This window comes from Lissotriton vulgaris, chromosome 6 (genome assembly GCF_964263255.1).
Source record: "Lissotriton vulgaris chromosome 6, aLisVul1.2, whole genome shotgun sequence".
Taxonomy (NCBI): Eukaryota; Metazoa; Chordata; class Amphibia; order Caudata; family Salamandridae; genus Lissotriton; species Lissotriton vulgaris.
In genome coordinates, this window is record NC_141694.1 from 1,140,822,765 (window position 1) to 1,140,838,511 (window position 15,747).

The 15,747-nt window shown below is 41.5% G+C and overlaps 1 protein-coding gene across 1 annotated transcript in view; it reads right to left on the minus strand.

Annotated features, from left to right (window-relative positions):
- The window catches only part of MRPS5 (mitochondrial ribosomal protein S5), a 640,608-nt gene that overhangs the window by 374,128 nt on the left and 250,733 nt on the right, over positions 1-15,747 (minus strand). Inside the window, exon 3 of the mRNA XM_086927225.1 lies at positions 12,308-12,433. Coding sequence (XP_086783351.1) covers positions 12,308-12,433 — 126 coding nt within the window. The remainder of the gene's footprint in view (positions 1-12,307; positions 12,434-15,747) is intronic.

Sequence of the window (15,747 nt, forward strand, 5' to 3'; positions counted from 1 at the left end):
GTACGCATGATATCTTAGTAGGGGGTGCTTGGACTGGGATTTGTACTAGGTAGGCAGGTGAGGTGTCTGTACTCCTGGCCCACTGGTCAGGAGGGAAGCAAGTCCTCTATATCTGGTTCAGAACCTGAGCTGGGTTCTGGAGAGAAGGTCTCTTCCTCGGTGGCCGACAGATCTGGCTGGGACTTGCCCTCAAGGTCCTGGGAGCCAAAGATGTCCGGCGTATCATAGCCACTCCTCCACAACATTTCTACATGTCGAGCCAGATAGTTGTGAAGGGTTTACATCAAACAGAAGGAGCGGCAGGCCTTGCAAGAGGACTCGTCATGCTCTCGGGAGAGACAGAAGTTGCAGACCTTGTTTTGTGGCGTTTTAAGCTCCAAGTGAATTTTCCCGATTCATGCCCTTATATAGGTTTAATTCACATTCCCCTCATATAGGCATAGTAATCAAGCTCTTATTTAGGCATAGACCATGCTACCCAAATACAGGCATGGCTACTTCCACCTCTACCAAACGTCACAAAGATTTCTTAGAAAACCAGCTTAAGCAGTTAGGGAACTTCCTCTTGCTTGATAATGGATTTGTCCAAGAACTCAGTTACTTTACAAAGAACAACTATTCCCTAGGGAATCTTTCCTGACGTTCATATGCCTGACTTTACGTCAAACGATGGCATTCCTAAACACCTTCAATGCATAAATATACCTTCACTTGCTCTAGCAAGATACGGTGGTTCGGAGCAGTTCGAAGACCTACTTGCCCGACGCAGCTCGCTACAGCAAGTGCAGGAGGAAGCACTCTCTCCAGCTGACGCACTGATCAGGAAGCAGCCCTTCTCCTGCCGAGAATCCAGCTTCAGTGTTTCCGGCTCCCCTTGTGGGAGGTTGGGAAATCGAGTCCCGAGACAGAGATACCAGACCTTCTTCATTCTACCCAAGGTATGGAGCTGATTAGAACCTAGAGAAACCTTTGGTAGATTCTTGGCAAAAACTAAACCTATGCTACACAATACTTACTTCTTTCCGGGTACTAGATTTAGGTTAGGTACATTGGGGTAGGCGTATTTTAGAAGCACCAGTTGAGTATTTTAGTTAATGTTATTTATGTATGTATTTTATATGGCTTAGAAACCATACAGCTCTTACAGTATTATTTCATATTACTGTTTACGCTGTACGCATTATACTTTGCAGTCTGCATAACGATTGTAGCAGTTCACCTCTCTTGCATGAGAAAGAAGACTGTTCAATAAACCCTTTTTATTGAAAACGCCTGTCTCACTATTTCTCTGCAACTCTGTAGAAACTAAGCATGCACGATTGACTGAGTGAAATACTTATCTATTGTTTCCACGACTCAGAGATATATTCTTTTTCTTGGGAAACAAAGTTGTCATTTTTATGCAGTTGTCAGAAACTAATCCCTTCTTGTGTATTCGAGAAAGTTTCAAGTGACCTCTGAGTTAGCTGGCACACACACAATTAAGTTTAGTATATTCGATAGAAAACTAGAAATAGTTGACCTCAGACCTAAGTCTAATTATCTATAGGATATATTATTCCAATGTGCAGAGCCTATTTGGAATATAGGAACTAAACTACAACCTGGAGTAGATAGGTCCAAGGATGTTTGGCACAACACCGGGGACAGTAGCGGAAAGGCGCCTATTCCATCAAAGACAAGACCTGATTGCCTTGGGCAAAAGAGGAGGAAGGCCCTAAAGAGCAAGGCCCATACCGGGGTATCGAATTTGTTCCAATCCCAGACCTGGACGAGTAGACGTTCAGTGAGTCGATATGGGAAAAGATTATGTGGCAACCAATAATACCAAAGAAAGGGAGAAGAACCAAGAAGGTCAGAAGAAATCACTACAATGGTATTGCTCCGGAGCTCTGCAACACACATCCGAACTAGGCAGCAGAAAGAAAACAATTTAAAGTTGGAGCCAAAGCCCATTACTGGCAATAGGTGGAATCATTGTACCCCGTGACTTGACAAGAGATCGAAAAAAAAAAGCAACTTGCACAAATCCTGGCCTAACTCTAAATGACAGGAGTATGCCCAGAAACGGCATCTACAGCCACACATGCATCAAAAAGTAAGTTTTTGGTCTTTCTTCTAAAAGTGAAACATTTTAAGTTATTTGCAATGCATAACATCAGAAACTTCTTAATTTTTACAGATAAATATCTGCTGCGGAGTATATCCTGCAGTGCGAATCACGGATCTCTTGCCTTGCGGTCATCGGCATACTCGTCTGTATATGTATTTTATCTTGCGTTTAAATGCCTTGGGGTGCCATAAAGTACTCTACTGATATACCTAACATAATGAGCACAAAATTGATAATTTTGTATTTAACTCGATGTGAAACTGCATCTTCTTTCTATCCAGCTATTGACCTCATTTCACATCAGAACATTTCTTATGTGGTGTTGTGCAGTTTCTACTAATCCGTAGGATCTGCGCATTGTTCGGACAACATAAATTAGGGGCTTGGGGTCAATATAGATTCCGGACCCCCCGCAAGATATGTTGGCCAATAGACCTGCTAGCTCAGAGTGCCACCGTAAGCCCCTTAACCTACCAGGGATCATATGGTTTCCTGGCAACCACTGAACTTGACAACCCTGACGCCCTCAGGGATCTTGGAAACAATACAGAACCTTTCGCTCAGTCACTCGTGCTCTCTTATTCTCAGAGAAATATACAGAGAATACCCAGTGGGACGCTTTCAATAATATATATTGGACAAACGTTATTCTTGCATAAAATACGTGTGCTGCAATGATTAGTAGATAGAAGCAGATAAACGTGATTACAAGCACCAATAGCGCAAAAAGTAGATATAGTTCTACCATGGTGCTGAAACAATTAATGCATGCAGGCATATAGAATAAGGCAGTAATCCTGCATACTCCTACTAAGAAAAACTTACTCTAAGTGTACCTAGAGTGTGTAGGTGTAGAGCCAAAAATGCCACCAAGGAAAAATCCAACCCCATTACCTGATGGGATAGAGTGAAGGCCCCCCATCTTTGTCACAAACTGAACACCCCTCACAAGATGTCAGACCGCTGCGTGGTGATTTCTCAGCATGCAAGGACCCTCTGTTTCAGTGGAAAGGCCTCCTCTGCTAATCTATCAGGATGCTCATCTTTTATAATAGAAATCAGCCTTACGATGTGCGCATAGATTAGTGGGGTTATGGATATGTGGATAGCTCTGTTGCCCAGTGTATGAAGATAGTGATGACATTTGTACTTAGTGCTAAATGAGACGTTGTACATTATGTCAGGGTGTTGTGATAATGTTGTGCAAAGCTAGATGTGGAAACAAGTTTAGTTTCAGAGAAACAAATCCATTGTCATGCATGCAAATATTTGCAAAAGGTCACAGCTAAAAAGGATATTTGTGAGGACAATGTAAGAAATAAGCTGTTTCGCTACATGAGCTCAACTTGGGAATAGAACAGTGGGTCATTTTAGATTGTAAGTACACCTTCAAAGCTCTGCAGACAGACCGTGCCTGGAAAGAAGTCTAGTGACTTGACAGACTCCCACCATCCATCAAAATATTTGACTGACTCACTAAGAAGATTTAGTTTTTCCTTTTTCAAAGTAATTAACTTGATACTGACCTACATCAAAAACACCTACATTTGCATACCTTGCTAATAATGTGTCATTTTAATAACTTCCAATAAATACTGAAAATAGGAAAACTTTGGGGGAATTGGACATCAGCGGATGTTTAATGTACTCTGGCAAACCTGTCCTCACTCCCAGTAAAGCTCCAAAAGTGAATGCCGATTTGGCTTTTAACTTCTTTCGCTGCCAATCAGTTCCGTGTAGGAATTCACTTAAAAGACAAATCAGCACTAAGTTGGAACACAGCTAAGTAAACATTTCTTGTAACCAATGTGCCACCTGTTAATGATGCTACACGTCTACTCATTTTTTACTCACTCTCCCACACCATTATACTTTATCATACAATTCTATTCAACCCAATTCTTACCCTATACTTCCTAGTCCCTTCCAGCTCTTGCTGAAAATTCTATCTCAACAGAGTCCGCAAAACTGGTTTAACCAGAGAATTGTGAGCTCAAATCAATGTCAAACCAATATTGCGCAACAAACATGGTGATGGAATGAATGATTGAATTAATGTCATCCACTGGTGATCACTCAAGCCAGATTCGAGTCCATCGTTCTACACCCACTGTGAGAGAGACCAGAGGCATAGAAATCAACCTGGCCCCTTCTCCAAGAGGAGCAGTCCAACATGAACTGACAAATATTGCAATGCGCTAGAATGCCATAGAACTTGACTGTTGGTGACTCTGTCCATTCCCACCACTGTCAGCAGCAGCTACATGTACAATTGAAACTAGATACAAAGTTATCTGGTCTACAACAACCATCAAACCCAGCTTTTCCTACACCAGCAGTCATGCAGCTTTACAAGGAGAGTGCAACTGCTACTGTTGCAACCAATGCCAACTTCTGCTTTATAAAATGGCACACCACAACATTATATTTCTTGTGCTGACTCATAAGGAGGCTGAATGATAAATTGTGGCAACATCTTAAGATTTCTAACTACTTATAAAGCTTGTTCTAGTGGCAGAAAATATCAAAACCTCCAAGAAAACTCCAGACAGAAATTATTGTTTTACTGGATTCCTATACATTGAAACAACAACAGAATGTGTTCAAATGTAACGGTATTACCCCATGTAATGACTCAGTACTAAATATAAGACAAACAACTTGAGAAGAGCCAAACACTATGCCTTGCATTTGTAGGCAGACCCCATCTTCTTGATTACTTCTAGAGCTTAATTTAACAATACTAAGCTCATATGAATGCTTGAGATGCAACTATCAATATATGTAAATCGAAAATATGCTGTCGGTCCCCAAAAAAATATTAAGGCAACATTTTGATAAATGGAAATACATGAGGAGAGGGTCATCTCGGTTTGGTACCAAGGAGGGAAGTGTATGGCTAAACTCAGCAAAGAGCCTCACATTTAAATAAATCACACCCTCATCATGCCATCATATGGCAGCTTTTTATAAATTTGGCAGCAGATTTGCAGGATAATATGTATAATTGAGTTAAATAGAATATGAGACATAATCAGTGGCTGATGCCTCTTACCTGAGAGGCTTATAAAGCATGGTAATTCAGGGATGCCAAGGAGAGAAGATGATCTTTCTCAATCAGTCTTTTTTTCTTCTCTCTATATATAGATCAATCTAGAGACTAGTCTGGAATACAGACAACCTAAGCTGCCTAGCCTGCCTCAGACTCATGTAATAAAAAAGTAAACATTTATAAAAACATACAAGAATACTTAGAAAGAGGCATTGGGTCTGCTCTCTTCATTTACTGGTCTGTGAAACTCGTGTTCACATTTTGCTACCGCCATCACCGCCCACAACATGGGGCAACAGGTCAGCCACTTTAGCCATTGGCTCTTTGGTATTCTCACACTGCAAGTGACAGAATTTGACCTGATAGCATGTGCACATCCACCTAGAAACACGTGCACCTCGATCCAATGCTGGTGCCATGGTAGTGAACTAGTTCTTTACTTTACCAAAGCCGTTTTGCTTTCTTTTTTTCATGCATTTCTGTTTTAGACATCCTTGCAGTTCTTTATACTATGTCTTTCGGTTGCAGTAATTACAAGACAATAAGAATCATATTTTCCTGTAAAATACATTAAAAGTAAAAAGGTTTTTTATACTTGTAAATAGATTTGCCTCTTAAGAAGCATCCATACTGCTAAAATTGTACAGCCCGGTTACATTTGTTTAATTGAACATCTTTATTGCACGCTTATGGCAGCCATGTATAGGCAGCATAAAGTATTTTTTTTCTTTTTCTGAGGCATATGCCATCACACCAGTTTGCCAAGGCCAGTTCAACTGACTTTACCAATGGTTGTTTTATTATGCACATGAATAATTTCAAGATATTAACGAAGATAAGAAAAAAAAATAGGTGAAGGCGTATCTTTTTCTAAAGGGCTCTCTAGGATTGGATTTTTTTCTGATAATGTGAATTCACTGAACATGTTTCTCCGCCGCATGCCCTACTTCAGATCAGTGTTGGTAAACAGGATATACCTGGACAACAAAAATTGCGACATTGGCAAGTGATCTTTGGGGCACTTGATACAGGTACCTGCATCTTATTCTCTAAAATAATAATATTTGAAAGAAAATAAATTGTATCAATGCTACTGTTAATGAGGTAAACACTATCGTCTGCATTTAGCACTTTGAACAACACCAGTGTGTCATGCCTGTGAAATATTTTCGTCTCGGGTACTTCGGGGCAAACAGTAGGACATAAAACACGGTTTTGTCTAACTAGATATTTTGGAAAAGACCCCACAGTCATGACTTTTTAACAGTGATTAATAAAATATTTTGTATTGTTGCTTTATGTGCTGGTATTGTACTGTACTCAAGCATTTCTGTAGTGGTTTCCTGTTTGCAAAACCCCAAACTGCTTTGTAGAAAGTCTGAGTAATTCCTTCAACGGTACTGCAGAGATGGGCAAATGGCATACGTAGAAGTTGCATCTCTTCGTTTTGATTTTTGGCGTGATATGTGAAGGCCATAGTGTGTGGTACGGCCTTGGCACCATGACATGGTCATACGGCTCAGGCTTGTGGTTACAAGCAAAGCAGTGTGAGGATAGGACCACAAGCAACAAATAGAAACAAGTCAACCAATAACAGCATGTACTGACTGACCCACTGGTACAGCCAGGCTTTTATTTCTCTTTTGAAGTCTCTATTGGTTGTTGATGTGTATTACAAAGCTAGCCTTTTTCTACTAAGAACAAGTTATCACCTGGGCGAGATTACTGATAACAGGAAACCATCAGGTGTGGAGCCAAACCTGATCTATGGTTTCTTTGTTGGTTTCATGATCCGAGTATGGACTGCATTTAGGCTCACCCTGTCCCATAGATCACATGATTAGCAAATATCTTTGAAAGGATCTTCTTCTTGCCACTGGTAACCATTGAAGAGCAGGATTCATTGTGTTCCATGTGTTCAAGTCAAGCTCTGCTGCTGCATTCCAGATTATTTGCAGCTACCTGACGAGTTTTACAGGATGTCGATGTCGAAATGTATAGAACATTTGTATCACCAGTGGAACTATCACTAAGTCCAGGGATACCTATATCTTGGATGAACGTTCTAGGCAAAGGAAAACTTATTGAAGTATTTGCTTTCCATTGAAAGACACTCTTCATTACTTGTTTAAGATTAAATGAGTGGACCGAATCTGTAATGACACTAATGTTTTTGACTTCACTTAATGTTGTTGGCGGCTGTCACATGTCACGGGGCTTGGCTCCAAAGGACAGTATTTCCATTTCTAGGGAGTTAGGCTTGAGCTAATTGTGCATCGCCCATTGTTCGCCCCACTTTTAGGCCTTCATCAGTCTAGATGTGTGGGCTTCAGAAGGTTGTTCGAGTTTTAGGGTGATCTGTACATCACCCACAAGCAAAAATGAACGATTTCACATGGTCTAGAAGTGTGGTTCGATAAACATTTAAAACTAGGGATACAGTTGTATCCCTCCAGAATGACTACCTGTGTGCTGAAGGGTAGTGACTTGGATGTTGGTAGCGACACAGGTTGATATCTGTCCCTAACCTATGAAGTCATTCACTTACACACAGTGCCATGAATATCTTTATCATGACATAATGACAAATAGCAAACCCAGGTAAAAAAACAAAGTTCAACAATACAATGAGGACCAGCAACTCAAAATAACACTAAACTAAAAGGAATTATTGAATAACAGCAATCAAGATTTTTAATAATTTTCAAATGCACTTAAAAAAATAGAAAACATATGTATATTTTGATAACAGATTACATTATGATCCCAATACATAAAATACAATTTAAAAAGATGGTAAAGTTGAGGTAGTGACGGTTTCTTCATCTTTATCATGACGTCTTTGGGATAGTATTTGGCTCTAAACCATGAAAAATGTGGCTGATTAGTAGATTTGTCCATTTGAAATAAATGCTTATTTGATTGACTGATTGGTTTGCCAAATTGTCTATTCCTACATGGAAGCTTCCGCAAGGAATGTGGTTATGCATTCGTGGTAATTTACAAAAAATGGCAAGTGTTTGTGCTGCTTGCAAAAGAAACCAGATTATAATACTTCAGGACTTTCAGTTTTCCCACTTATAATCGTTAACTACTTTGACCTTAGATTATAAGCAGCGCTGGAAGCTGTTATCTGAACCTAGCTCAGATCCCTTGCTAGTTTGCTTAAAGGTCACTGCCCATTCCCAGAATACACTCAGCCCAAACGCATTTGTTCGTCCCTTGGATATCTCAGTTCCTGATTTTTGAGATAAATATACAGGCCATCAAGAGGGTATCTGCTCTTACATACAGGTCAGACTCGGGCGAAAACAGCAAGAACTTAGATTTTTAGAGTGTGGGGATTTGAAAATAAGAACCAATAAAGAAGGGGGTCAATGGAAATTATCCCAACATGAGATACCAGAGCTCTACCCATGATATGGTCTATATTCTGATTGTTAGCCTTCTTGAAATACAACTCAAGAAAATGTGATTAACATTTTCATGCAAATCCTCCTGTTGAGGAATTATGGATAATAAAATATTTTATTGATTCCATGTCCTGGTATCGGACTACAGAGTTCGTTACTAGAGGTCTTTCCTGCAATTATATAATTTCAGAGAGACTAGATACTAGCTAATGCACCAATTAAAGGCAGCTTTTAAGTTCACGATTATTTTTTAGGTTTTGATGGAAATAACTGACAAAAACATTTCTGACTATACAAACATAGCTGGCACATAGAATATTGAAGTATGTCAAGAAAGCTTTCAACACCAGATGAATGTCTCTCAACTCTAACGGATTGATAAGACGGAGGACTTCCTCCGGTAAATATACCCAGCTGATCTCCACCACCTACTGATAATGTTCTCAATCCAGTAATGATGCATCCATCACCACCGTCATCTCTGGCTGGTAAGGGCGAGGCACATGTCACTAGATCAGTTATATTCGAGGAGGTCATAAGACGTCTCTTCTGAAATATGGATGGCTTTTGACAGATTTATTTGGTGCTGGGCCCACTGGAACTTTACATTCCATTGCAGTGCCTGTATGTCACACCTGACATAGTCGACTAGGCAGATACTTAAGATTAAGAGGCAGAGAGTGCGCAAAGCTGCACTCACAGAGATCAAGGACAAAGGCTGAAACATCAGGCTTACTGCCCGGAAGTCCTAGTCTTGCTGTGGCAGAGAAAGCTTTGAATTGCAGGACTAGCCCCAATGAATGGCAACCTAAGCAAAGGAATCAGGGGCAACTTCAATTTGTTTATCGTGAACCTCCATGATGCCAAAAGTTTATTTGTTTCTTCACAGTCGTATTCAACTGATTGTGGCAAGTTCACAATCAACAGCCAGTCGCTGAGGCAGGGGAAGACTGGGTTCCCCAACTTCCAAAGTTGGCCACAGCCACCAAAGTCACTTTTGTAAGCATCTGAGGGGCTCTGGTAAGGCCAAAAGTGAGCACTGCAATATGAAAATGCTCTTGTGTGACCTTGAATCGCAAGCAACTCCTGCGGGACTGCCGCAAGTTTATATGAAAGTAGGCCACCTGAAGGTCCAAGGACACCATCAAGGCTCCTACATCCAGAGTGACCAACAGCTGGGTTAACCTGTGCATTAGGAATTTGTCCTTCCACAGGAAGGTGTTCAGAATTCAAAGGCCCTATATAGGCAGGAAAACTCAGTCGTTTTTTAGTGGAAAATAAACAGTGAGTGTAGCAACCCTCTCTTCTAGCAGAGTCTGGAACCCTCTCAATAACACCTTTGGAGAGCAAAACATTCACACCTCATGTAAAAGAATGGAGAGGTGCTCTTCTCAAAGTCGGTCAGATGTGGGGGGATTGGAGTGACAGAGCAAACAGAATGGATATGGCATAACCAAGTTAAACTATCTGTATGGCCTATTGGTCAGACATTATTGGAGTGACTACAAACTCCTGCCACCTACAGCATGAGTGTGTGCAGCTGAGGGTAAACTAAAGCAGTTTATAGATTGTTGCTGCAGAGGTAAGGGAATTGGGCCCCTGGTGGCCTGCACAGTGTTTTCCATACCGCCATCTTCAGTCTTGAAAAGACTGAGGTGACTGCTACAATGGCTGGACATCAATTACTGTCTGTACGTCAGCTCTTGGAGTAGTCCATATATTTCCTAAACTGATGCAGAAAATGCTTGGCGGGAATCAACAGACCAAGAAGAGGTGCAGTGGCTCTGCTGTTCTTAGAGCGCTTCAATGTAGAAAAGGCTTTTTTACCAGAAATGTAAAGCCATCAGAGGGCATATCCATGATGGAGGCATTCACATCTCCAGAAAACCCTGGGTAACACGTCCACATGTGGTGGTGGAGCATATTTCTGGTACCAACCGTTCTCCCCAGAAAATCAGAAGGAAGTGTCTAGGCCAGCATCAATCACATATTTTACTGTGTCTGCCTATCATAAATTGTTTGAGCCAGAGAGGCCCCATGGTGTTCCTGGACTGCCAACCAGATATTGGTTTCAAAGTCCCAGAGGGTATGTGTGTAGTGACCCAACAAACTGCTTTAACCAATCTCATTGCTAGGATAGCCAAGGAAATCATTCCTTTTCCAAATGCCTCTATTCTCTTAGACTTCCTATCTGAAACAGTTGTGGGGAAAGAACTGGAGTTCACCATATTGATTGAAGCCTGAACCACCGTGCTGTCTTGAGTAGAATGTCTGGTGAGAAATTCAGGGTCAACAAACAGGGGTCTCTGCTGCACGACCACCTGTTTATTAACTAGTGGGCAGGATTAGGACTTTAACCAAATGCCCATCAGAGCATCGGTGAGGGTCTAGTTGAAGGGGAGCAAGGACTCAGATGTGGAAGGCCAAGGCTAAAGAGTGCACGTAATAATGTTAGCCTTGGTATGAACAGAGGGCAGATGTAAATCTAGTAACTCAGCTGCCCGTCTGGCTACCGCCATAAATGTTGCAGTCGCTTCAATCGATGGACCAAATGGGGAATCCAACCCTTTACTTATCATGGGAGGTATCAATCCAACTGGTATGCTGTAAATCCATGTAAAAAGAGTCATCATCCCCTACCACACCATCATTATCTTCCTCTGGTGGAGTACATTGCTCAGAGTCAGAGAAAAAAGATAACAGAGTCTCTGATGGCCAACCCACCTTAGTATAGGCACCGGAGCAGAATCAGACTATGACAACAGGTTGCACTTTAGTAATTTCATAGCATGACATCTATCAAGTTTGGCCTGAAGTTAAGTTTTGGGTCAGACTTTAGAGTCAGATTTGGATCCTCCTCTGGTGCCACTGGCAATAGCACCAGTGTCAATGAGTGGAGGCCCAGCGCAGACACAGGAACCAGAGTAGTTGTGTGTACTGGAGCCATTATTGGACCCCAGAATGGGTTGAAAGGAGTCAGTGCCCATGAAGGACCTGCCGGAAGATCCTGACTCGATCTCCCCGAGGCCTCTGAAGACACACAGAGAGCCGGAAAAGCAGAGAAAATCTGAAGCATGGCCTCTTTGATGAACAATGTGCTGCAGCACAACCGAGTGCCCAGGGAACTCTGGACACACTGGGACCAGCTGGGGAATCTGCTCTGCACCCAGGGACCCTGGATGTTACAACTGGCATTGTGCCACACTCGTGCCTTCTACTTGGATGCAGAGTGGCGGCATGGGGTTGAGTCTCACGTCACTTTTTTATTTGCACTTAGACTTCAGTTTGGGCTTACCAGAGGACCATGACCAAGAAGTAGACTTCTCATGAAAATCATCCTGGGAGCGAGGCTAAATCCAAATCCTGGAGCAGGACATAGGTGAGAGTCCCAACTTCTTATGTTCGTTGAGGTACAGCTTTGACTTCTGGTCCTGTATCGCCTTCGGATGCATGAGTGCCCAGCTGTATACAAATTTAAGTCATGCCCCAAGCTCAAACATCAGGGACACACCCCAAAGCCCTGCTTTCCGCAATCACGTCATGGTTTGAAGCCTGTCATTTTAGGAGAGCACATGGTTTCCCAGCGCTCTGTTTTTACATTTCTAGAAGATGTAAGTGAATGGGGAGGAATTTGTGGTTAGAAGACTCCATCAGAAATACAGTTACAGTAATCCTAAATGTGAAATAATGGGGAAAGTAGTAATGGACGGAAAAGGTAGTTTAGCTTACCTTCCCCAAGACTTTGACCTCTGTTGAGATCTTTCTTCAGCTTTTTCTTTGTTCTCTTTCCTCTTCCCTTCCTTGCTCCTGCACCAGATTCCGCCAAAACCCCTTTCCAGAGCTCATTTGCTGTCACTGAAAGGATATGGAGAGCACAATTGGTTTCTATTTACATACTAGGAAGTGAGTGCTCCATTTCATGACTACATTGAGCGACTGTATACAGCCCATTTAGCACTATCCAGCATAATATATTCTATGAGCCATGCAACTGTACGAGAATAGCCACACTGGACAAAAACACCTAAACATGGCATCAGTGACCTTTCCAGCTCGGTGGACGAGAGCCCTGCAAAAAAAAAAAACAACTGCAGACGGGAAACAATATTGACATACACCATTTACAAGACCAGAATCCCCCACCAATGTATACTACATTAAGATGATCGGATTACCTTATGCCAAAGCACAGAGCTTTCGGGTAGGTAATAATTGGAAAAATATATGTTAATGCTGTGTTAAATTGCTTTGAGACTCAGGTGGAAAGGTCCCCTTAAGTGATCTTGTGCAGTACTGTTATTTTTCCAAGCTCCCACACCATGATACGAATAGAGTGCTTATGACAGTGCTCCAATATCATGCTACACAACCCTCCTGCTACTCTATCAAGACCTACACCAAGGCTGTTCTACCACTCCCAGATGTGCAGGTACCAACCCCCCTCGTTCCTGTGAGCACACCTTCTCATTCGGTCAAGTTGCAAATGCAATTGGTTCAATAGTGATGGATGTTGTGCTATGTATCCTGTTCATGGTGTGTGGAACTACTAAATAGTGCATATTTCAGAGGTAAGCCAATGAATGGAGTATCACTGGGAACAGAAATGTTGGCACATTTTGGCTACTTTGGAGGCCTACAATGCATGTTACAAGTCTCCAAAGGAACAGCCACTATGTGCTCGACATTAATTAATGAAATAAAAATGTGATTTTCTAAGGAACAAAAAATATGTGTTATTGAAATCATCAAAATGATGCAATATGATCCATGTGAGTGAATACAAATCTCAATTCTGACTTTTCTAAAAAGTACAGCATCACAGACATTAAAGATGTTACCACCTGTGCATCACCCTTATTGTGAAAGATATAACAAATTAAGGAATCCGCTAGTAGTAGTAGTAAATTAAGTAAACCTTGGTATAACAACAATAAAATGTTTCGTCTAAGTAGCCAGCCAGTCTTACGAATCCTCAAACTGCAAAAAAAAAATCTACAGATTCTGTGGATTTTTAATCACGCACCTTTCGTTTTTCATGCTGTATGAAAAGAATGAATACAATTTTTGTTTCGTGAGCCAAGGAACAAAAGTCATACTGTGTTTTTCATTTGAAAGTAAATCCCTTCTAAACTTCAGGACTGCAAATCTTTTCATACCACACGAAAATACAATGGCTGCTCGGTGGGCAGCGATGTTTACTCATGTAAAATAAAATGGTTACTATTGACTACTTGCATTTTATAGAAATGTGTTATTAGGAAAATGGTGTGCAATACCGAGGCTGCTTATTACTCATACCCACCTGCAAATTCGAGGCTGGTGTGAAAGACGTGACTCATAAGTCACAAAGCCTTACGACAGTGGAAAATACAAGGGGTCAAGCATGCGGTTATTTGAACAAGGTGCCAAAGCAGGTAATAGAGTTTTTTAACCCCATGATAAATAATAACAGGCGAATTCAACTCAGGGCTCAAACTGTTTCTTACTAATATGACAGAGTGATGAAGCAGTCTTTGTCTTTTTCTTTTTTAACATTAGGTAATTATGGACGAAGCATACAAAACTTGCCCTGGATCTAATTAAGCTACTGTTTTTGCCAGCACCAGGGACCATTTGGCATCAAAGGAGGATGTGCGGCCCACTGACCAATGTACTTTGTGGGGGAACTTAGCACCTACCCAATGTAATGGGGATGGTGCTTCATTTGCAATGGGGGTTAGTTGTAGGCTCATTAAAATGGTTTTACCCCCAAGACAATGCCCTGCTACAAACACACGAGCAAGGGAAAAAAGCGACAGACTGTTCCATTCAATGGTTTTCTCAAAATTGGAACTACACCCCGTGTTCCCATCACACCTCTACTGCCCCCCCACCCAATCCTGAGAGAGCACTTTCAAAAAGATGAAAGATGGTCCCACACACTCATGAGATCTTTTGCACAGATAAGTCTCAGACGGTCTTCAAAGGCATGATCATGGTGTCTGCAGAGAAACTCACAGTGTGGCAAGAGGCGCACCGCTAGGGCCACTACAAGTCCACTCAAACCTCTGTTGAGGGGGGCAAGTAGGGGGTGTAGGTGCACTCACCGACTGCACTTACACTGGTTGGAATGCTCAGAGCCCCCTTGAAGATTTGGGCCTGCTGCACAAAAACACAGTAACACCAATTAGATGATGGTTAGGAGCGCTGATACTTTTCAGACACTCACCCCCAGTCACTATTAGATCTGGGTTAAATCTATCATCGTTCTTTAGCTCACTTCGCCACCATAGTTCAGACCCAGCCATATGCAAAACAGTCCAGCCCAACCTGACAAACCAGGTCTTCCCTGGACTGGAAATAAGTATCCAGAGAGCACTGGATGCACAGCAGATTAAACCAGAGATGTGCACCCTCACCATAAGTAAGCTAGTAACGACAATGCCACAACACATATTACAAACTCCCTTAGAACAAAGGTCGCTAAAACACGCTATTTATCCTCACCTATACACAACACTACACATAAGCTCTTTCATTCAGTACTTATTTCACATCTTTCAGACAGTGACCGATTTCTTAACTCTTCAATCTGGCACAATCATCTGATAAAAGTCAGCAATAAATCCATTTATTGAAAACCTGGCAGGATAAGGGCTTGCTTTGGGTCCATCAATTTTATTTAAATGATAAGTTTCTTACCTTTTCTGAAGCACAAGTACTTTATAAATTACAAAAATTATACTATAACAAATTTAAGATTTTGCTCCTACTCATATCCTCTTCCTTAGCTTCCTTATCTTCAGCTTCTCCCTCTTTACTACTTCAACACAATATACTTCCTTTATTAAGTGCCCAATCCAGTGCCTCATTTATTTACTTAAAGTTCCAGATCACAGAAATAAGACTAATATCAAACTACAAAGGGAATGGAATTTTCATAACTCGTGGTCCACTGAACTCTGGGACAAATTGTGGTTAAAAATGCGTAAGACTTCAAAATCGGCTAGTACTACTCAAACTCTTTTCTTTCTATATAATCGACTTATGATTACCCCAGCTGCGATACATAAAGTCTACAGCCACCCCCAATCGTTGGTCATGTAATGCTTTGAATGCTGATTTGTTTCATACGCTATTTTCCTGTCCCTGTACTCACCAATTTTGGCTGAAGGTTTGGCCTCAAATTA